Consider the following 22,296-nt stretch of genomic DNA (forward strand, 5'->3'; position numbering starts at 1 on the left):
ACTCTTTAGATACCAATATGAATGCCTTGTTCCAAGATTATGGACCATATTCATTCCTATGGTGTATCTCAGTGGTTTTACTTGGGCTAGACAGCCGCACCCATCCGTCATTTTAAATCTTTTGGGTGTCCATTTTCCTTGAGGTGGAATGTCGATGCATTTAGATCCTTTTCAATTACAGGGTCTCCCCAGGACAGTGACTTGGTATCATGGATCTGAAGATTAGGGGAGGTAGGAGTTTGTAGTGGGGCTTTTTTCTAGTAAGAAAAAGAGACTTACTTTGACACAGCCACGCACATAATGAACCTGTGATCAGGGGGAAAATACTGAAATGCCAAGGAGTTGAAAATTGTATCAAGGATTTAATGGTCAGGTTGACTGCATTGCGGTCACCTGGTATGTGAAGAACATACCTCCATGGTCTTGAATAATGTTTTTACGGTGGGACTGATATACAAACATGTAGCTTGAATTATATGATCTAGTCATATTATAGCCAAAATTAACTTTAAAATCCTATTGTGAGTGTGCCTGATCAATGTAGACCTAAAGTTTGGATAGAGCCAGTACCTGGTTAAGGGTCAAAATGTCTCAGACCGGAATGGAGACATTGACTTATTAAGAAGACTAATGTGATTTTAAAATGAAGTAACATACAGTACTGAAGTTATGCAGTACCGTGCTGGGGGTTTGAGTCCTTGCATGTGCTCCTCTTTTAGGTTATGACAGCAGTGAATCAAAGGATTTTGGTGATGCTGCTTGGTGACCAGTACCTGAAAACGGTGACCATGTGAATCGGCAGGAGAGCTGGCTTCTGCTCTGCACTGAGCAGTTTGCCGCATTTGCAAGGAACACCCTAACTGTATCCATAACTGTATCCCAAGTGATGCGCTAATGTGTGGTCTCAGCTAAACATAGTTTCTAATCCTGGTGTGGCTGTCCTAAGTGAAAATTATGTTGTGTTCTGTGTATTTCTATATACTGGACTTTAATGGGGTTGAAAACTAATGCATGTGTCATTCAATCGCGTATGAATGGGTAACAGTCACAACTAACAGGCTATATTGAGACCAGGAGACAAAACTTACGTTCTGTAAGGGGTCACAGGAGGAGGATGGGGCAGACTGTGACAGGAAGGCTCTGAAGGAGAAATTCCATGGTAGCGGAGCCGTCAACCTTTGGGACCCTGGGGTTCTTCCAATCTATCTGTCCCAGCCCATCTCCAAGGGCCGGAACCGCTGATGAGACAGAGGGTTAGGTTGATTGCCCTAACGGCCTATTGGTATGACATGAGGGGGCGCAAAAAGGCCATACAGTGCAGGCTATGTGCCATGGGAGTGGAGTCATCTTATTTATATATTCCTGCATTTGTAAAATGCTACTATTGAGCAGGAAATATTGGTTACGTCCCATCCTGAAGTCGTTGAATATATCTACCCAGTTGTCATCTCACTTACTGAAATTCTTAAAAGTCACTTTCTCAACTCTCCAGGCAGCCCCAGAGGCTATGGGTTCCTCAGGCCCCAACCTCAATTCACAGTGCAGTTATGATCCCAGGTGATTCATGGGAAAGCATGAAAGGGGCCTTCAGCCCCTTATACCTACTCAATTGCCCGGCATTTAATTTAATTAGTAAGAGGGCACTGTAAGCATCACAAATTATCCTGAATCACTATATTCTTTTCATATGCACTGTGTAGTTCTGTCCCCATTAAGAAGGTAAGGGGATTCCAGCCCTCCCACAAAGCCAGCTGCCTGGCATTTCATTCAATCAGGAAGAGGGCCATTGGTGGGCACCTATAGCACTTCATAATGCAGCCTGAAGCACTTTAACCCACACCTCAAGTACAACTTTAAATATGCATGTTAAGCGTTTTAGCCAGCTACCCTCGTAGTTGCATGCCTCCCTGCACTAGTTCAGTTCGCTAAGCCACCTTCCATCGAATGGTGGCCTTACTCGATTATCTTACATGGCTTGTATGTTTTGCACTTTAGAAGCACTTTAAATGTTTACTTCAAGTAGAGCACTAGCCCCTTGCATCTGTAGCTGCACTCCTTTCTACACTGGTTGCAGTTAGTTAAGCTACTTACTTTCAACAGGGGGCTCACTCGTGCAACTCATATGGCTCGTATGTTTACACCTTTATTAATGCATTAATTTTAGTGTTTATCCATTGTAAAGTTTTAACGTACGTTTTACTCAGCTACAGTATTCACTTTGGCCCTTTTTAATCAATGCATATCCTGAAGATGTAATTTTGATTGTTTAGCGAAAAAAATTTAGAGTCGTTAAATGGTTTTTGAACTAACTACCGCCCCCTCAACTAAATGTTTACTCTGTGACCGCACTGTAGTAAAGCTTTTTAGCTATACCTAACTTTATCAGTCATGCCATTTGCTGATCCCATATGTCGATGGATAATATTATGATTTATCAGCCTTTCTATTTATTACGTCGACCTCAATGGCAATTGAATGATGATGGGATATTGTTAAGTTCTAAACTGTGTGCATCCTTATTTTGGTTTCAGGAGTGTTTTTGTTTTTAATAATTTTTAATAATTGTACAATTGTGCAAATAAATCTAAATCTAACCTCTGACTTCTTCGTTAGTTCTCCTATCTATAACTCGTTGGAGGGGCAGAGTATTCCATATGTACCGCTTTTGTTTTGCAGCTAGAAAATGGCTCGTTCACAAGTCTTCTTGTCCTTATTTTGGAGCACTATGCCTTCTATAGTCTGCAGACAGATTAGGCATTTTCCAAATCTACAAAGATAAACTTAACAAATACCATGTGCTCTGTAGTAAAGCTCGAGCGAATTTTGTGTGCTCCACCATTGTGGAGGCCCTAAACCGGTCAAAAGCACTTTTTAAAATGGTGAAAGAACTAGCAGGTTCAAAAACGCTTCAAACTCCACCAGATTTAAGTAAGCAGAAGTGCGACCTACTGGCCACTTTTTTGTTAGTAAAGTAGAAAAAATCTATCAAGGGATAGAAAATGCTCAGAATGTCAGCCATCAAAGTGACACCGCCCTACAAAGCACCCCGATCGCAAATACTCTAAATAGCATTGAGCGATCGCCTCCTTGTGTGCCTAGTAGCTTATTAGAGAACTGGCCAAAACTCAGTACTGATGCTCTAATTGAACTACTCAACACCATTACATCAGGCTCACCTAATAACCCTATACCCTGTTCAATACTTAAAAAATTTAAAAAGGAGTCAATGGTCATTATTACTGACCTTTTAAACGCTTCCCTACAAGAGGAGACGGTACCCAAAGAATGGAAACATGCTATGATCCATCCATTGTTAAAAAAGGCTGGAGCCGACCCCAACTTGCCTTCTAATTTTAGACCCATTTCTTTATTACCAATATTTTCCAAGATTTTAGAAAAGCATGTGAATCGTTCTTTAACTGATTTCGTCATTGCTCAAGATCTGCTACCCCCCTGTCAGTCAGGTTTTAGGTTAGGTTTCTCGACAGACGACCCTTTTAGGTGTTACAGAAAATATTCGCCTCATGCTGGACAAAGGCAGTGGCACTGGTACTTTTGGACTTGAGTGCCGCATTTGATACGGTATCACATACTGTATTAATGCGGACACTACATTCATTAGGTATCAGAGGCCCCGCTTTAAATTGGCTTAAATCTCTGTTAAAGGACCGAACTTTTCAAGTCTTTTCCCGCTCAGCCTCCTCAGATATCCAAGTCTTCAAGCATGGAGTGCCACAGGGCTCTATATTAAGTCCGTTATTATTTAACCTATATATGAGCCCTCTAGCCAAGGTGGTGGAAGAAACCGGTTTAAAAATGTACTCTTATGCGGACGACTCTCAGCTGCTTTTTTCACTTTCCTCAGGAAATAATGACAATCCTTCCACACTCAAATGTGGGCTGATGAAAATTGCAGGATGGATGCAAGAACATTTTCTCAAACTAAACGGTGAGAAAACCGAAGTGATGGTCTTGGGAAAGAACAAGGAACTATGGGGCCCTCAACATTGGCCACCAGAAATGGGCCTGCTTCCGGTTCCAGTGATACAGGCACGCAATTTGACCATGCATCAACAAGCAGTTAAAACTTCTGCTACATGTTTTGCCATTTTAAAATGGCTAAAGAAGATCTGCTGGATGCTGCCAGAATCGACCAAGAAGACTGTAATCAATGCCTTGATCACTTCAAGGCTTGATTATGGAAATGTATTATATCTTGGGGCAAAGAAAGCCACGATTCTTAGACTACAGACAGTCCAAAATGCAGCAATTAGGATGTTTTGTAAAATCCCCAGTACTCCTACTTCCAAGTACATCCGAGATCTTCATTGGCTAAAAATTGAAAATCGAATTAAATTTAAATCACTTTGCTTTATGCACAAAATTGCCACAAAAAAAGCCCCCAAATATCTCCAAGCTTTGGTACACCCATACTGCCCCTCTCGTGCTCTGCGATCTGCCACAGTGAAGAATTTTGTGATTCCCAAAGTCAGATTGTCACGCATGGGTGGAAAATCCTTCACCTTCTTGGGACCCACATTGTGGAATTCTATGCATATCACAGCTAAAAATGAGACTAATTACATGAGCTTCAGGAAAGCCTTAAAGACCTGGCTCTTTAAAATCTAAGCAGCACTTGTACTGTAGCATCAAAGTACCATCTCATGAATGCGCCGGGAAACCCTTTGTGGGTAGCTGTTTGCGCTCTATAAATGTAAAAATAATAATAATAATAAATCTGTGTGTCCTTGGACCGGTTCCATGTACCACAGATACTGAATAGTGCATTATGTGTACAATTTGGGTTCAGCGGATGTTCACCCTGTTTATCAGAGTAAAGATGGGTTTGCTAATTGGAATTTTAATTGTTGAAAGGTTCGGAATTGTTTTCTTTGATTGCCACTTCTGATCGATAATTTTCTTGAATGTATTCATTGAGGGACTAAATGTGACACATACCAAAGCTCTTTATTATTCTTTCAGCTTTCACTCTAGTACAGACTCTTGTGGGGCTTGCCAAGCTCTTTTGGACGCATGCTTTATTAACTTTTTTGGGTGCCCTTGATCTCCTAGTTTCTCCTGCAAACATCCCAAATCTTTCCTGTAGTCCTCTTTACCGGTACAATTTTGTGAATCCTCAAGAACTATCTGTAAGGTAATTTACTCCTTCGACATTTTGTTTGAAAGCTGTTGTATCAGAAAACACTTTTCTAGTCAGTTGGCTTTGGGTATAGTGTTGTTGCTAGGAGTCCATCTTCTAGGATTAATGTGATATCCAGAAAATCTAACTTGATATTGTCATTGGTTATATTGAAATTGATGTCTGGTGACCACCGTCAGATTTGTTGGAGTTCATTAAGGTTCCCAGTCCACATGCAGAAGATGATATCAATATACTGGCACCACGTGGTTATCTCTGTGAAAGGGTTCTTGTGGTAATGTGACATTCTTCCTATTCTGCCATATACAAGCATGCCAATACTGGAGCGTAGGAATACCCATTGGAGTTCCTTTGGTTGGTAGGTAAACATTTCCATTGAATAAGAAGACATTTTTCATCAATGTGATCTATGCCAGGGTTAGGATAAATTCAGTCAGTATCTGGTGAGGTCCTTCCCTTATCAAGGTAAAGTTTAATTACGTCCAATGCTTCTCCCTGGGGAATATTTGTGTTCAAGGATATCACGTTCAGTATGAACAGAATTTGTGTCTACTTGGTAAATGGCATCCCTTCAATGTGATTTATGAAGTCACTTGAATACTGAATATATGAATTTTAGGTATGGTTTCAAGAAAACAACTTGTGGTTTTTGGATAGGTTCCAGGTTTTGCCTATCCTGACCTCAGCCTTTCTGTCCTCCGATTGATACGAGATCTCTTCCATTATTTGTATTCTCGGACAATCACAGTGCTTTGTTTAGTGGTTTGGTCAGAGACTTGTTGCAGTCCTTCAGAGATGCATTTACCTTAATTCATAATCACCGCGGCTTACCCTTTCTTGGCAGGTTTTATGATTAACTCTTCGTTGTCTTTTAGTCCCAAAAGGGCTTGTTGAGAGATGTGTTGAGAGATTTGGTTTGTAATACTTTAATCTCTTCAGCATTTGGTTAATGGCTAATAAAGCAATTTTAAAAAGTGGAAACATGTTCTGGCATTTCAGAATTTGGTGGTACAAAAGTGCACTTCCAGTGCAAACTGGTTACTTCTTCCTGCATGTGGAGCTCCTTGTCTTGAAAGTACACTTGAAACCTAATTTTATGAAATAATTCAATAGCTTCTATTTTCATCTTCTATCTTTTGGCTTGGATAGGACAAAGGATAGGACCTTAGATAATACCGCCAATTGGTCACCTGTCAGAAGTGAGTTGGATATATTGTGGACCAGGCTATGTCCTTTTTCTTGTAGAACCGGCACAGAGTTCGCATTGATCATAGTTGTTCTCCCCTTCCTTTGCCTAGCCCTACAAAAGGCTGCAGGATATTGTGTCTTTTGTACTAGTTACAGAATTAAATTGAGGGGCACTCAGAAATCCCATAGTCAGTCCTGGGTGGAGTTTGTAGACTACTCAGTAAAGACAATAGGTGACTGGTTGATTGGAAGTAAAGTGCAGAATTATGAGAGACTTTATAATTTGTTTATGAAGGAACTACATCAATGGAAACTTGGATCAGTATCTGGTAGACCCAATTCCAATATCTCCCCAAGAATTGGGAAATAAGGTGGACCACTGGGTCAAGACAAGGGTAACCCAGACAATCACTGGGGGTGACCAAAAGAAAGGGGGTTGCAAAGCCTTTCCCGGGGCAAGAGGGTGAGAAACCCAAAAACATAAACCAAGAGTCTTCTAAAGGCCCCCAAAATCCTGTCCAGGGGGGTGGGCCCAAGAACTCTTCCCAGTCCACTGGTAGGTACAAGTGGGAAATTGTTGATCCTGCAAAGGCCTGGTGTTTCCACAGTAACACAAGGGGACACCAAACTGGAGATCCTGCCTGTCCCAACAAGACTACCCCTAGTCCTCCTCTAGGTTCTGCTGTGTGGCTAATCTCCAGAAGGAATCAACAGTGTGCCCACAGCAAATCAGGGCTCGCATTGAGGCAGTTTTAGTCTCAGAATGGGAGGGAGAGATAGCCACTTTAGCTGTCTGACCCCTAATCTAAAGAAATACCTGCTCTGAATGATACAGGTGCCAGTGACACTTTGGTGAAAGTAACACAGGTTTCCCCAGAGCAATACCTAACTGGGAAAACGGATCCAGTTACCAATGCTGACAGTGTTACTACTTACCATGCCATGGCTATGGTGACATTAGCTTGGGGGAGGCAGGGGTTTCTGGCCTGAAACAGGTAGTAATCTTTAAAACTCACAGCCACCGGTCCGCTTGGAATTAATCTGGAAACCTTAGCATGGGCTGAAGTAGAAAGCAAGACACATGCAGCCATGCTGCAAATCCCTGAGAAAGTGTGTGTGTGTGTGTGAAAACAAGAGCACAGTGCTTAGCACAGGGTGAAAAAGGAGAGGTGGAGCCTTAAATGATGGCTCAACCTCCAAGAGGAAAGGTAGGGAGACTGGTGACACAGCTTCCACACAGCACAGGAATCAGGACCCCTCTCCCCTGGGAGAGGACTTGTCAGCCCCAGAGGGAACTGAGCCAATGGAGCTTGGACCTTAAGAGGTGGAGCTCTTGGACCCAGGGGGGCCCACTAGGTAAAAGCTGTGCCTTGGGCAGCATGTCTGCTGCTCTCTTGGAGGTCGAGGCAGCAAGCTGTTGCACAGGAGAAGGGAGATGTCAGTGGCTCGCACAAGTTCTACAGGGAGGAAGGAATCCTGTACACTGAGGCCAGATACCCCAAACCTGGTGCCACTAGGAGAGTGGTAGTGCCTCAGTTGTATAGGGAGTTTCTACACACTCTAGCCCATGACATCCCCCTGGCTGGACACCTGCACCAGACCAAAACTTGGGAAAGATTGGTCACCCACTTCCATTGGCCCCAGATGTACCAAAAGGTGAATGAGTTTGTAAGCTCCTGTGTTACCTGTCAAGCCACTGACAAGACAAGAGGGCACTCAAAGGCCTCCTTAATTCCACTACCAGTGGTTGGGATATCCTTTGAGAGGGTAGGAGTGGATATTGTGGGTCCACCTGAACCTCCCACAGCCTCAGGAAACAAGTTCATACTAGTAGTAGTGGTTCATGCTACTAGGTATCCTGAAGCAATTCATGCTACTAGGTATCCTGAAGCCATCCTCCTTAGGACTACTACAGCCCGTGAGGTAGCCAAGGCCCTCATTGGTGTCTTCACCAGGGTAGGGTTCCCGAAGGAGGGAGTATCAAACAGAGGTTCCAACTTCATGTCTGCATACTTAAAACACATGTGGGTTGAGTGTTGAGTGATCTACAAGTTCACAACAACGTACCACCCACAAACCAATGGTCTTGTAAGATTCAACAAGACACTGAAAGGCATGATAATGGGATTCCCTGAAAAGCTCGAAAGGAGGTGGAATGTTCAGTTGCCCTGCCTGCTTTTTGCCAACAGAGAGGTGCCTCAGAAAAGAGTAGGGTTTTCACCCTTTGAACTTCTGTTTGGCCACCGTGTAAGGTGACCACTCTCACTTGTGAGGGAAGGATGGGAGAAACCCCATCGTGTACCAAAACAGGATGTGGTGGACTATGTACTATGCCTTTGTTCCAGGATGGCAGAGTACATGCAGATAGCATCAAATAATCTGAGGCCAGCCAGGAGCTCCAGAAGCTCTGGTATGACCAGAAGCTGCACTGGTAAAATTTCAACCAGGGCTACAGGTGTAGGTTTGGAGCCATTGGCACCAAGGGCTCTCCAAGGCAAATGGAGTGGTCCTTACCATATCCTAGAAAATAGGAGTTTAGGTCATTTACTTAGTAGACCTGGGCACTAGCAGGTTCCCCAAAAGGGTGATACATGTAAACCACCACAACTTCTATTGTGACAGGGCTGATGTGATCATGCTGATGGTTACTGATGAGGTTCAGGAGAGTGAACCTCCCCCTGACCTCCTCTCTTATAGCCAAGATGGGTCAGTAGAATGAGTTGTCTATTCAGACATCCTCTCTGATTGCAGACAGGTTCTGCAGCAGTATGCAAGGCTCTTTTCCTTAACCCCTGGTCAATTTCCCTGGTGTATCCATGATATGGACACTGGAGACAGCTTGCCAGTCAAAACCAAAATCTAACGCCAGTCTGATCGAGTTAAGGAAAGCATCAAAGCTGAAGTTATCAAAAAGCTGAAGTTGTGGGTCGCAGAGCCTTCTGAGAGTCCCTGAGCTAGCCCAGAGGTCCTAGTCCCCAAACCTCATCCACAGGATGGAAAGAGCGAGATGAGGTTTTGTGTGGACCACAGAGGCCTCAATGCTGTCACCAAAACAGATGCACACCCCCTCCCCAGAGCTGATGTACTGATAGATAAGTTAGGGGCTGCCAAATACTCAAGTACCTTTGATTCAACTGCAAGGTACTGGCAGATTGGCATGGTCCCTGGAGCAAAAGAAAAGACAGCATTCTTCACATCTGATTGGCACTTCCAGTTCACTGTGATGCCCTTTGATCTAAAGCATGCCCCTGCCACCTTCCAACGGTTGATTAATCAAGTCATTACTGGTTTGGAAGGCTTTAGTGCAGATTTATCAAGATGGTATTGCTGTGTTTAGCTCTTCCTGGCAGATCACCTGATCCACCTGGGGAAGGTTGTACAGGCCCTGCAAGCTACAGGCCTAAATATCAAGGCAGCCAAATACCATATAGGGCAGAGAACTGTGTGTACTTGGGCCACCTAGTAGGTGGAGGACAAGTCCAACCACTACAACCTAAAATCAGATACTTCTAGATTGGGAAGCTCCAACCACCCTGACCCAAGTCAAGGCATTCCTTTGCTTGACTGGGTAATATAGGAGGTTTGCGAAGGGGTATGGTTCCATTGTTACACCCCTCATAGAACTCACCTCCAACAAAATGCCCAAGAAAGTAAACCGGACAGTTGTCTGCCAAAAGGCTTTTGACACCCAAAAAAAGGCAATGTGCTCAGCACCTATTCTCAAAGTTCCAGATAACTCCAAGCAGTTCATTGTGCAGATTGATGCCTCTGAGCTAGGGATAGGAGCGGTCCTATCCCAGACCAAAAATTATGGACAAGACCAACCTATTGCTTTCATAAGCAGGACGCTACTCCCCAAGGAGCAGCGTTGGTGTACCATTGAGAGGGAAGCGTTTGCTGTGGTTTGGTCTCTGAAGAAGCTGAGACCATTCCTGTATGGTACTCACTTTCTCGTCCAAACTGACCACAGACCTCTCTGACGGCTAATGCAGATGAAAGGGGAAAATCCAAAACTTTGAGGTGCTCCTTGTTCATTTCCCTACAGGGAATGGACTTCACAGTGGAACATAGACCTACTACTTCCCAGGGAAAGGTTAGTCTCATCCTCTTTTTTTATGGGGGGGGGGGGGGGGGGGGGGTAGGAAAGTGCCCATTTGTGCATAGTCACCTCCCCCCCCACTTTTTGCCTGACACATGATGCACTTTTGATTTGGTGTGCCCTGGGTCCCTGCCAATCAGGCTCTCAGGGCATGTGTTCTTTCCCAAAGCTGTACCTCAGTACCCACAATTGGCACATATCTGTCCACAGGTAAGCACCTTGTAAAAGGTACCATGGGTACCAAGGGCACTGTGATGAGGGAAGGTCTCTAAGGGCTGCAGCACTTATTGTGCCACCCTTAGAGGCCCTGTACCTTAACACCCACACACTGCCATTGCAGACTGTGTGTTTTGGTGCAGAAAAAATTGAGAGTTGACATGGAACATCTTCCTGGATGCCATGCCCGCAACCCTCTGCCTGGGGCCTAGGAAAATCACCCCTCTAGCAGGGTGTACTAGCCCCAGGTGAGGGTACAGTGACATGAGCCCTGTACCCCTAGAGTGTCTTAGTCCATTCTTAGACTTTGTAAGTACCTAGGACGTTTGGTAGCAAACTTCTCAGCACATGAAACCCACACTGATGCCAGTGTGGAATTCATGAAAAATGCACACAGAGGGCATTTTAGAGATGCCCCCTAAAAGGCGACAAGCCCTGGTGTGGTTCCTGAATGGCTGCCCATCATTTGCCACCACCAGGCAGGCTTCTGGACTCCTAGGTAGAGAGCCTCCGCTCTCCGGGTCCAGAAACAAAGCCCATCCTGGGCAGAGATGCCATGCCTCCTTCCCCAGGATGGTTTGGGTAAACAAAAGGTGAAGCTTCAAAGGTCTGTCGCCTTCGTACGCTATACCTGCCTTTTGCTGCCCCCAGCAACTGGCTCCCATCGGTTCTGACCCCCACTTTGGGTGGGAGAATTGGCGGGAAAATCGAGCTAGGAGGAGAGGTGTGCCCACTTTTGCAAACCCCACCCTCCAGGTGGGGGAGGCAAGATGAAGCATATATCTCAGTCCCCATCCATCTTGGAGATGAGGGGACCCCAACCAATCAGAAAGACGCTCATGCCCCCCTCTCATCTGAGGGTGGCATAATAGGGGGTCTACTCACCCCAAGGAAGGGACCCATTGAGTCCGGCCTGCACACTCCTGTAACGCCTCTAAATTTAGCATTATGGGGCAACTCTGAAACTTGCCTCCTCAAACTCGAGGAAGAAAGAATAAGGACCGAAGAACTGCGCTGACACAGGAAGAAGAGGACACCTACTGCTTGGCCCCAGCCCTACTGGCCTGTCCCAACTCCAACCTGCTTACTGCAAAGAAACCGGCATGTCCATCAGCCCCACAGAGCCCAGAGGTTCTGACCTGCACTCACCTTACAGACTGTCACCCGTGAGCACCAGATTTGCTCAACAAAGACTCCAAGACAAGAATACAGACCCAGGCAGCTCCGCGGTTTTGCACCACTGCACCAGATGCCGATGGCCTGAGTTTAAGTGGCCCAACACAACAAGGAGACCTACCCAGCGATCCTGACCTGGGATATGGTGATCCCAACCTCTCTCAAGCTTCAGGACGGCGCATGCAGCCTCAACCTGAAGGGCCCCCCTGACCAAGACCAGAACTGGCAAGAAGCCCCAATGCCAAAAGACTCCCCTGCACCCAACGCCCCACGGCCGTGGGTGGCCCACCGGGCAGTGTCTAGGCACCCCCCTCCCCCCCCCCCCCCCAAGAACCCATCTTACCGTTCCTGCTGGTGGTCGCCTTCAGGAAATCTCCCTACCCAAATCTGCAGCCTCTTTGCCAAACCGGAGGTCTCCATTGGAATCCACTGGGTTCCAGACTTCTTTTTGGCACACTGTACCCGACCGCCCCTGTGCCGTTGGTGGTGCAGATTCTGTGCTGATTGTTGGCCCCTGCAGTGTAGACCTTAAACCCAGGAACTTTGCTCTCACACCCGGTTCATAAGTAGATCCTGACCGAAGGCCCCCTTAGCCCCACAGGCTAACGTTGGGCCCCTGCCCTCTGCTGCCCCAGTGGCGCTGTTGGTGCAATTTGAGTGCCTACCTAGACCATAGGGAGCCTTGGTCCTAACTTCAAAACTCCCACTCGCAAGTTGTTTATTTACCTGAGAAACCGCTAACACTTTTTCCCCATTGGAACAAATGTTGTGATGTTTTGTCCCTGAAAATGTTCTATGTTGAGCTGAACTTTGTAGAAAAGAAAAAGTAACTACACTGGAAACCTTATAAAGTCTTACATACCTTGTATTGTGAGTCCCCCGGTGTGGTATCTAGGCATACTACCCGAGTAGTTGATGTAATCCAAAAGTAATCTAAAAGTATTCCAAAAGTGATTACTGTGTAATTTAAATTGTTTTGAAAGCCAATACAAAGCTGTAACAATTGCAAATTTAACCACAACTGCACTTCCTTGTAAAGTTTTGCATTTGAGAGTACATTTTACTTAACTATGCCAAGTCCTGCTTGATTCTAAAAAGAAAACATAAGTATACTTTTTTTATACTCAATTCAGTCTCTGAGTGTGTGCTATCAGTCTGGAGTGAGTGAACACAATAAATGCTTACTACACCCTCTGGATAATCCTAACTGCTAGCCCATACTACCACAAAGAGAGCTGTTAGTACTTACCTAATTTAGCCTCTGCTACACCTCTGGGGACTCCCTGAACTCTGTACACACTATACCTTACTTTGGTATAGTATATACAGAGCCAAATTCCTACAGTATTTCAAAAATGTGTGAAATTAACTTTAAAAAAACACATTTAAAGTGCAATTTTGGTTCAGAAAAACTCCTGAAAATCATAATTAGGATTAGCCCCATAAATCATAACTCGCATATGAAATGCATTGTTCATGACCTTAAATTATTCACAATGATAAGAGGACTTTACGCAACATTTTTACATTGCAAAATAGAGAATCAGGTCATACTGTATCCACGGTGGATGATTTACAATAAAATTAAGGCGACTGGATTGTATATATTCATTTACATACTCTACATGACTTATGAAACAACCCAGAAACCTCCACCTAATCCATTAGTAAAAGTGCAAAGAGGTCAAAGTCCTTTCTATTTGTATTAATTGTATATTAATATCTCTGAATATTGATATTTTATATGTTTTGCAGGCCAGTTCACAAAGTCAAGTAAGAATATGTTAATAAAAAAAAATACTACCGTAATTTTCATATCAAAAATGCCTTTGTGAATAGGCCCCAACAGCGGTGTCACTCCTTATGTTAATGGCAATGTAATGTCATGTCACTGGTGAGATCATTTGTGACATTTGTCAAGTCAATTGTTAAATTAAGAGTGCGGTCATGAGCATAGCATTTGGTGTGAGAGCCATGGTTTTCATGTAAAGTAAGCGAGACATGGTTTTCAAAGCTAACTTTAACTGGGGAATTTCTGGGGGTTTGGTTTTATTTCTCAACTTTGACTGCACTTAACCGTTTCAAGGACAGACAGACAGACAGACAGACAGACAGACAGACAGACAGACAGACAGACAGACAGACAGATAGATAGACAGTCAGACAGATGAACAAGTTGCCTTCAATAAAGCCTCATTGCTGTGAAAAGTACTACAGGATGTTGATTATTTATAAATATTATATAAGGTCCTGTAATAGAAAACTGCATGTAATGTTTTACAATGATGCTCATCTGATGCTCAGACTAGAACTCATGAGTTTGATCTCAAAGAAAATGTCTCAAAACAAAGAACGTTATCATTTATTTTTAGAAAAAAACAACAACTTTAGAATGCATGTCAAAATCCATACAGTACAACTGTTTTAACTAACGGATGAAAAATATTACATAAACTGTATTCTAAGTATTTAACAACCCAAACCTTAAACGTGACCTACGAGGGCGTACATTTCCGCCATAGCCATTCACATGGTACCACCTTCCATTGCGACTAATTAATGCACAGACTGGCCGTGAAGAGAAAATAATGTTTGGTAAAACTAATTGCATTTCGTCACCCATAAACATTCTTAACAAAATCAAGATCACATTTAGTTAATCTCACAAAAGTATGCAACAGAATGCTTCAATTTCATTTTTCTTAACCTGGCTAGAAGCAAAGATAGGCTTTATTATCAGACTAACAAATGGAATACAACCACAGTTTTATCTCACTAACATCACTGTGGCTTTGTACAAGTTCGTGGGTCGAAACACATTTTTTTTTTCTTTGGAGGACAAGGTTCCTATTATTCTTGCAGTCTGCCTTGGGCGACAAACTAAAGCGAAACTGCTCCCATGAATGGCATGATCGTTTGCAGGCAACCAGGTAAAGTATAAGGAAGTCAGAAAAATAAAAAGAGGGCACAGAAGAATTTTCAGGATTTACATCGCCTTACTGCACCTACAAAGGGCCCTATGGTTTCTACTAGAAGATCTTCACTATGGACTTTCAAAGAGATAATTTATTTCCTTAAGTTGTAGTAAATGCAGTTGCAAAAAGCAAGACAGATTCTGAAGCCATTGTAATTTTTTTGCTTTAAAAAAAAAAAAATCTGTATGCAAACTTATATTTTAAAGCTAAGAGGACAGAAAGGAGAAATTCACCTTTGAGTTTCGAATTAAAAAATGCTTGGATTTCCATGTTCTCTGCAGAAAAGGAAGATTACTTTAGTGCAAGAAGCATTCCAGTGATTGATAACTCGACATATTAGTTTATAAGTTAGAATGGGATATTAAATGATGAACCATAAAGGTATTTCACAAGGACTGTGACATACATAAATATTAAAGCATGTGAGGCACTACTTTGGACCAGAGGGGAATTTAATTAAGTCTAACAATCGAAAATGGGTTTTAACGACAAGAAAATTACTATGCCTTAAACAATCTTTCCTTGTAAGGTTTTATTCAAGAGATTCTGCAAAGTGCAAACGAGGCACTCATGATAACAGTAGAGTTAGACTAAGATGGCCTAGGATAAACTCCATTTGATCAGGTGGCTTGGTGTGAAATTAACTAGTTTCAGGTATCGAATGCCATTTGTACTCTAAAAGTATAATTGACTAGTTTCCAGACCAAGCAAAGAGCAAAATCGATATGCCTGGTTAACCATAAAAATGCTCCTTCCATAAAAGGGTGCAGTGACACTGCCAAAGCAATGCAGAAAAAACAAACACCGCCCAGTTCACACAGCAAACGTAGGCAAAAAGAAACAAAACTACTAATTGCCCTGTTTTTATGCCTAATAACCAAAGTGGATTAAGGAATTCCCAAGGTAAACATCCACATAGCGACAGTGAGTAGCAGCCAAAATGAACTATGGAATACCCAAAAGATGATGTAGACCAAAAGGCAGAAAGACAGTGCAGTTGCAACAAGTCAATTGAAGGCTCAAGGCAAGGGATGAATTATGCCACTGACTACAGGTGTGGAAACAGTTTGTCTTGCGTGCCAACTTAATCCATAACAAAGATTTAGAAGAAGGGCAGAAAAATTGTAGTTCTACCATCCACTGGGCCCCAGCATTAAGGGATTATCGTCAGACACTCCAATTATCCAACAAGCCTATGAAGAACATCAAATGTTTCAGACTTTAATCAAATAAGAAGTCTACACAGATTTTAACCTGCAGATAAGGAAAGACATATTCGTGACCAAACCGTAAGCAAGAACATATTATCACTTCAGGCCTTGAACAAGATGGCAGCTTAAAGAATGCACGTGCATCAAACATTAATTATCACATGTCAGTGATTAGGCTGAGCTTCCAAAATAAAGCAATGCTCCCACTTCCTCGTTGGTGAAGAATCTAAGGGGTTATTTGTGAGTGCCCCAGTTTTTTTTTATGGAATTCAGTTGCAGGTTAACAGAGCAACCACTGCCCTCCCGAGTGAGATTATTGGGACTAAAAAATGTGTTAGTCCGTTTCCACACCAAATGTGTTTTCGAATTATGGCAACATCAGTCTTCTATTTGGTCCCCAAGCAATCAACAATTCCGCTGCCTTGTAATCCATCGAAGAAGAAGAAATTGTTGTGGGGTGGGTCTCTCTGTGATAAAGCCTGGAAGAAAAAGCAAAATATTTCAGGCGTAACTACACCACATCATATCTTCAAACAAAAACATCTGAATATTGTTTTCACAATTTGTTCAGGAACCATGACAAGCAAACAGATTAGTATTATTTTTGGCTTGGGCTTTGTCAATTTAGTTATGTAGCAAGTGTTCCATATTCCTTAACAATGGCATTTTATTTTTCATAGGTTTCATTTATTACCACAAGTAAAAGTGTGCCTGTTTACGCCTCACATCAACCAACACAAAAAATGATCAAAAATCAGTTTTGACATATTACGCAAGCTATTTCAAGTCTCCCTAATATCAGTTCTACTCCATTGTTTCATTTAATTTGATACTTTTCTTGGTCCTAACTTAGGTTTGGTTTCCATATCTATATTAAGATGTGGTTAACATTCATGCTTAAGCACATGACAACATATAATTTGCAAAATTGCCTCGCTTCATGACGGTAATAATAAGTAAATAATCAGATTTTTTTAACAGGCTCTATAAAAATAAACATGGTAACAAAAAAAGAGGGATGAAAATTGCTGTGTGTGTAAAGGACAATAAGGAAAATACTACTTGCATCATAATCTGTTCCTAGGGTACTGTGCTATAGATTATCATGCTGTGCATACTCCTGCCATCTAGTGTTGTGCCCGGAAGTTTGCAACTTGTTTTTCTTCAGTTGTGACTCTTTCTTTAGTTCATAATGCATCAAGGCAAAGTCTCCACTTCGGATTGTTTTCTTCTGGCATCAGTTTGGATGCTTGAGTGCCAGCTCCGGACAGACCAATAATTCTTCCAGATTCTTCTGGACCAGCCTTCGATTTTGTGAACTCAGCAACTTTGAAAACAGTCTGCCTGCCCTTCACCCAGTTGGACGACTCTTAAACAACGGCCGATTTCCTTTGGACGCACCGCACCAGACTTCTAGACACATCATGACCGGATACGCCCACCATAAACAAGCGTTGGCTCTGTTGTATTCCAGAGAATTAATGCAAGGCGTTGTTCTGCTCTGGGTGCAATGCCAAGAAGTCCTAATCAGACCAACACAGCATGTGTAAACTGCCTGTCACGGAAAAACGAAGATGCTTTCTGCAAGGCCTACTGGGTTTTCCACTGTAAAAAAAACTCTCTGGCACCAAAGAAATAAGTGCTGAGCATATTACAACACTGAACCCCCACTGAAACTCTTGCGTCTTCGGGCCATCTGTTCGATGCCCAAGAAGATGAAGGCCCGTCTGGCCATCCAGCCACCCAAGAAGGCAAGTGCACAGAGGTGGTGTGGCGACCTCTGAAGTCTCCAACAATGTTAAGCAAGAAGAGATCAATAACTTATCCTAGCACCACTCCTGACCAAATAGCAGATCGACACCTAGGGCCCCAGTCCACCCTTAGATGCAATAGCCATCTCAACCTCCAAAGCACCCCGCGACCAAGCACAGCTCCTTAGGGAGTCTGGCATCAAGCCCCCTACTCCAGCTTGAAAAGGCACCAGTCCTTCAGGTCTGGCTCCACCCCCGGTCACTGCTCAACCACGCTAGCCTTCTTCAATGCTGAATTATGCTCCAATTAAGGGTGCGAGCCACGCCACCCATCAATGTTCCCTAGGAACTGAGACAGCTTCAGAGCAAATTATGCTCTTGAAAAGGAAAGCCTAGATAGGCCTTGAGAGCGGCATAGACAAGCACCATCGACGCTGAGATCATTCACCACTAAGCTTTTCCTCGACAGAAGGAAGATGAACATCGACTCCTTCACAGGAAGCTTCTTACCAAGTCTCCAGGGGGTAGATGTATCGAGCCTTTTGCGATTCGCAAAGGCCGAAATTCGCATCGCAAAAGGCTTTTTTGCATTTTTTGGAATGTATTAAAAAAATTGCAAAATAAGGAATCGCAGTAATTTGCGATTCCTTATTTTTCTTAAGCATTAAAGGTATCGCAAATTTTGCGATTCCTTAAATGAGATGTATGTGTATTTTTGAAATTGAGAATTTGGGTTAAGAAATCGCAAATTACCACCAACTTGTAGTTGGTGGTAATTTGCGATTTCAATTAAAAATACCCTATTTGGCATTTGTGAAGGTGGCATGTGAAGCAGATACATGCCCATAGGGCATGTATGTGCGCCATATGCACACACATGTAAATTTCAGGGGTGCAGCAGGGTGTCTTTGAGACACCCCTGCACCCTTGAAATTATTCTCAATTTGCGAATTCGCAAACTGCGATTCGCAAATTAAGAAATATTTTGCAATCATTCCTATGGCGATTTTTTACATACATTCCATTTTGAGAATTCTAAATAGCGATTCCTTAAAAATCGCTATTTAGAAATCACAAAATGGAATTTTGATACATCTACCCCCTAGTCTTGAGTTCGCCCACATACACATCCCTAAGAAATGGAAGTTGATCTTTGGGGTGGCCTTATCCATTGAGCCTTTTACCCCTCCTGGCCCTAACTGGGTTAGGGATATTGTCAGTAGCTCACCATAGCCTCACGGCCACTACGTGTTCTCCTTCACCACTGCCACCCCACCGCACTACACCCTTGCATACATCAGCAGCCTCATTTTCCACAATTCCTTCCTAAATCTCCTCAGACACATTCAGACCCAGGTTGTTCATACCACCCTCCATTTTCATACCACACTCAAATTCTGAAAAATGGGGGTAAATCCTGGGAGCATCAATTTCATTGCCTTGGCATACCATGAAAGGATTTTAATATTCAATGAGTGAACTTTATGGCTTTGTAAGTCAAATCTATGTGAAAATTGTGCTTTAAATGCACTTCATTGGCCCATTTGTTTCTAAACGTGCAGGTAGGAGAAATGTACCATAAACACCCACCCCTCCCAAACCCTTCTTAGAAGAGGTCAGACACGCACCCTGCTATTCAGGGCTAGTATTAGGCCTCACCCAGAAGAGTATCTTGATGCCTAACAATAGATGCTTATTGTTACACAATACAATGGTACTAATTTTATCGACCTCGGTAGGATAAAAGGCTGAGTGGACCCGCCGGGATTTGAAACAGTGATCATGAGGTCAAACACAGGCCTCTACAGTGGACACATTAGTCCACTAAGCCACCAGACCCAGCAGTAGTGTAAATGTGCTCCCACTCTTCAGTTTCAATAAAAAACAAACTAGAAAACAAACGCATGTTTCAACTAATTATTGAAATATTCATTACTGTGAATACATTAAATATTGATGTGTTTGAATAAAAAACTTCACCTCTGTGCTTCGTACTCGTGATAAGGACTTGCAATTATACTAAATAATAGAGCATTACAATTAAGGAATAATTTCAGCCAATACTATAGATCATATTTCGATATGTGGTCAATATCAAGTAATACAAGTGGTCGAAAGTTGTATTGTTTTTTCGAATCTAAGTCACCCGACCCCTAGGATTTATCACGACTTTCCTCAGTGCGGTTTAAACAAGGGGAACATTTAAATTAAATCACGACTGTGGTATAAATAATTTAGGTTCCCAGTACTGTTCTGAGTAGTGGCAAACAGAAATGAGTATTGTTCCCCTCGCACATCATTGTGGCATCCTATTAAAGGCAGAACCTAACAAACATGTGTTTTTGCTGTGTTATATTAATCATGCAGTTCTTACAGAAGTTCAACAATGTAAATTATTGTGATGTCAGGTTCATATCATGTGATATCACTTCATGGTAAGTTTCAGGGTGAAAGTTCATAGGATGTCCCTTCCTGTGATGTCATTAAGGTCAAAGAATGTAGGATGTTATTTCTGCTACCCCAGGCAATTTGATGACTCAAAATTAATGAGCTTGAGTGTATAAAATGCGGCACATACCCTGTGAGACTGTGTACAATATGTATACGTTTACTGGGACCAGTGGGATCCATTCTGGATTCCCTCTGGTCTAGCGTGGTGGAAGAAGGCCGACGCCTACTGCCTTCCCCAGAGAGAGGAAGTGTACTGCTTGCTTTCCAGAAGCCAGAGGACGGAGAAGCGGACACTGAAGTGAGGGACGACTGCTCTTGGAAATTCGAAGGACCTTTTACCACGGGAATGTCATTTAGATTTTCTTGAGCACTGCCATTTCTTAGACGGTGGGGGAGAGTGGGTGAGCCTGAAGATGCTAGGCAAGTCCTATTGTTTGGTCTGGCCTGAATGCTACTTCAAGGAGGTAGATAACAGCTAAGTGCAGAGTTTTCACAATTCATCTGCACCTTGCCCAAGAAGCTGTGGTATTGCCTAGTGTCTATTGGCCTGCCTGCTGAGAAAGGGGAGGAGAGTGCCCTGCCCTGTGGGAGGAGAGGCTGTCGAGGAGGAGACCCAGGTGTGTGGGAGGCCTTGAAGAAGCCAACATCCAGTGGGCCTGGGTTCGGCGTATGTTGTGAGAGGTCGTCCGGTCTACCAGAGCGTTGTTCTTGTGGTGAACTATAGGAAACAGGACAACTGCATAACCCCATGCTAACCAGCACTTCTACAGAGAGTGGACTGGTGCTGTCACTACTAGGTACAACCTCCAAAGGCTGAAAAACTGAAAAAAGCCAAACGCCAATATGGTGGTTTACAGATCAGTAAGAGCCCTTTGGGCTAAATAATGATACAAACTGATCTACCAGTTGCCCTAGTTGAACCACTTAGTGATACATGTACATGTATCTAATTAAGGCAAACTCGACTTACAGGAGAGGACCACCCTATAAGGGGACAGGGCACTATTGCAGGACCACAGAGCAGAGAAGAGGGAACCAGGGTGGGTGCAGCATTTCCATTTAAGCACAGGGTCAAGATTGTTTAACTTTCAAGACTGTTCGATGCCCTAGTTTTTCTCACAGCTGTGGTATTAAAGTACTTTCTTTTCTAAGAACACAAGCACTTGCTGGACCATGATTTATTGAATCTGTTGGTTGACCAAAAACAATAGTTGTTAATGCCCAGACGTTCCAGGTACCACACTCTCTTGGTCCAATCCAGAGTTACTAGGACGACTTGGACCTGGTCATTCCTGATCTTCAGAACACAGGGCAAGAGAGGTAGTGGCAGGAAAGTATACAAGAGCCTTGTGTTCTACTCTAAGCAAAATACGCATTGAAAGATAGTGTTCTGGGAAACTCCAGTGCATAAAAGTGCTGACATTGCACATTCGAGGCAGTGGTGAAATGATGAAGCCAGGGTTCTGGCCATTGTTGGAAGGCGTCCTGAGCCACTTCTGGGAGTAAATGCCATTTGTAATCGGCTAGGCATCTGCCCTGGTGTTTAAAGATTCTTCCAAGTGTTGCACGATTAGGGAAATTCCCTGACAATTTAGTTGGTTACAGAAGTGAAAAGCCCCCAGCACAAAAACGAGCACCCCACACTGCAGTTTGTTGCCACACGCCATAGGGCGGTGGTGTTGTCCATGCGGACCTAAACCAACATCACCTTGATGGTTGCCAGGAAGGCTTTCAACGCAAAACGAATAGCCCCAATTTCAACAGGGTGATGTGAAAACGTGTCTCTGCCAAAGACCAGAGCCTTTTGATCTCAAGATGTCCTCCCCAACCCACCATCATTTCTGGAAGAAGTAAGGAGAGATATTTGCTGCTGATCCAACTGCGTTTCAACAGCCATCACTGACATGCTCCCTTGGTGCTAGGCTCACAGACTTCAGATCCAACTTTAGAGCCCGCATGTGCCAATTGGCATGGTCGACATGCAGGAGGCCACAATGCCTCAAAGCCACACTCACTGAGACACATGAGCGAGGCAGAAACACGGTATCACAGCCCAAATGTGCTGAAC

The 22,296-nt window shown here is 43.4% G+C and overlaps 1 protein-coding gene across 1 annotated transcript in view; it reads right to left on the reverse strand.

The window, feature by feature from the left end:
- Nucleotides 1–14,185: 14,185 nt before the first annotated feature.
- Nucleotides 14,186–22,296, reverse strand: part of SAE1 (SUMO1 activating enzyme subunit 1) — a 294,712-nt gene continuing 286,601 nt past the window's right edge. The window contains exon 9 of the mRNA XM_078661014.1: nt 14,186–16,505. Within this exon, the coding sequence (XP_078517140.1) occupies nt 16,413–16,505 (93 nt within the window). The 3' untranslated portion in view covers nt 14,186–16,412. The remainder of the gene's footprint in view (nt 16,506–22,296) is intronic.

This window comes from Lissotriton helveticus, chromosome 9 (assembly GCF_964261635.1).
Source record: "Lissotriton helveticus chromosome 9, aLisHel1.1, whole genome shotgun sequence".
Lineage (NCBI taxonomy): Eukaryota > Metazoa > Chordata > Amphibia > Caudata > Salamandridae > Lissotriton > Lissotriton helveticus.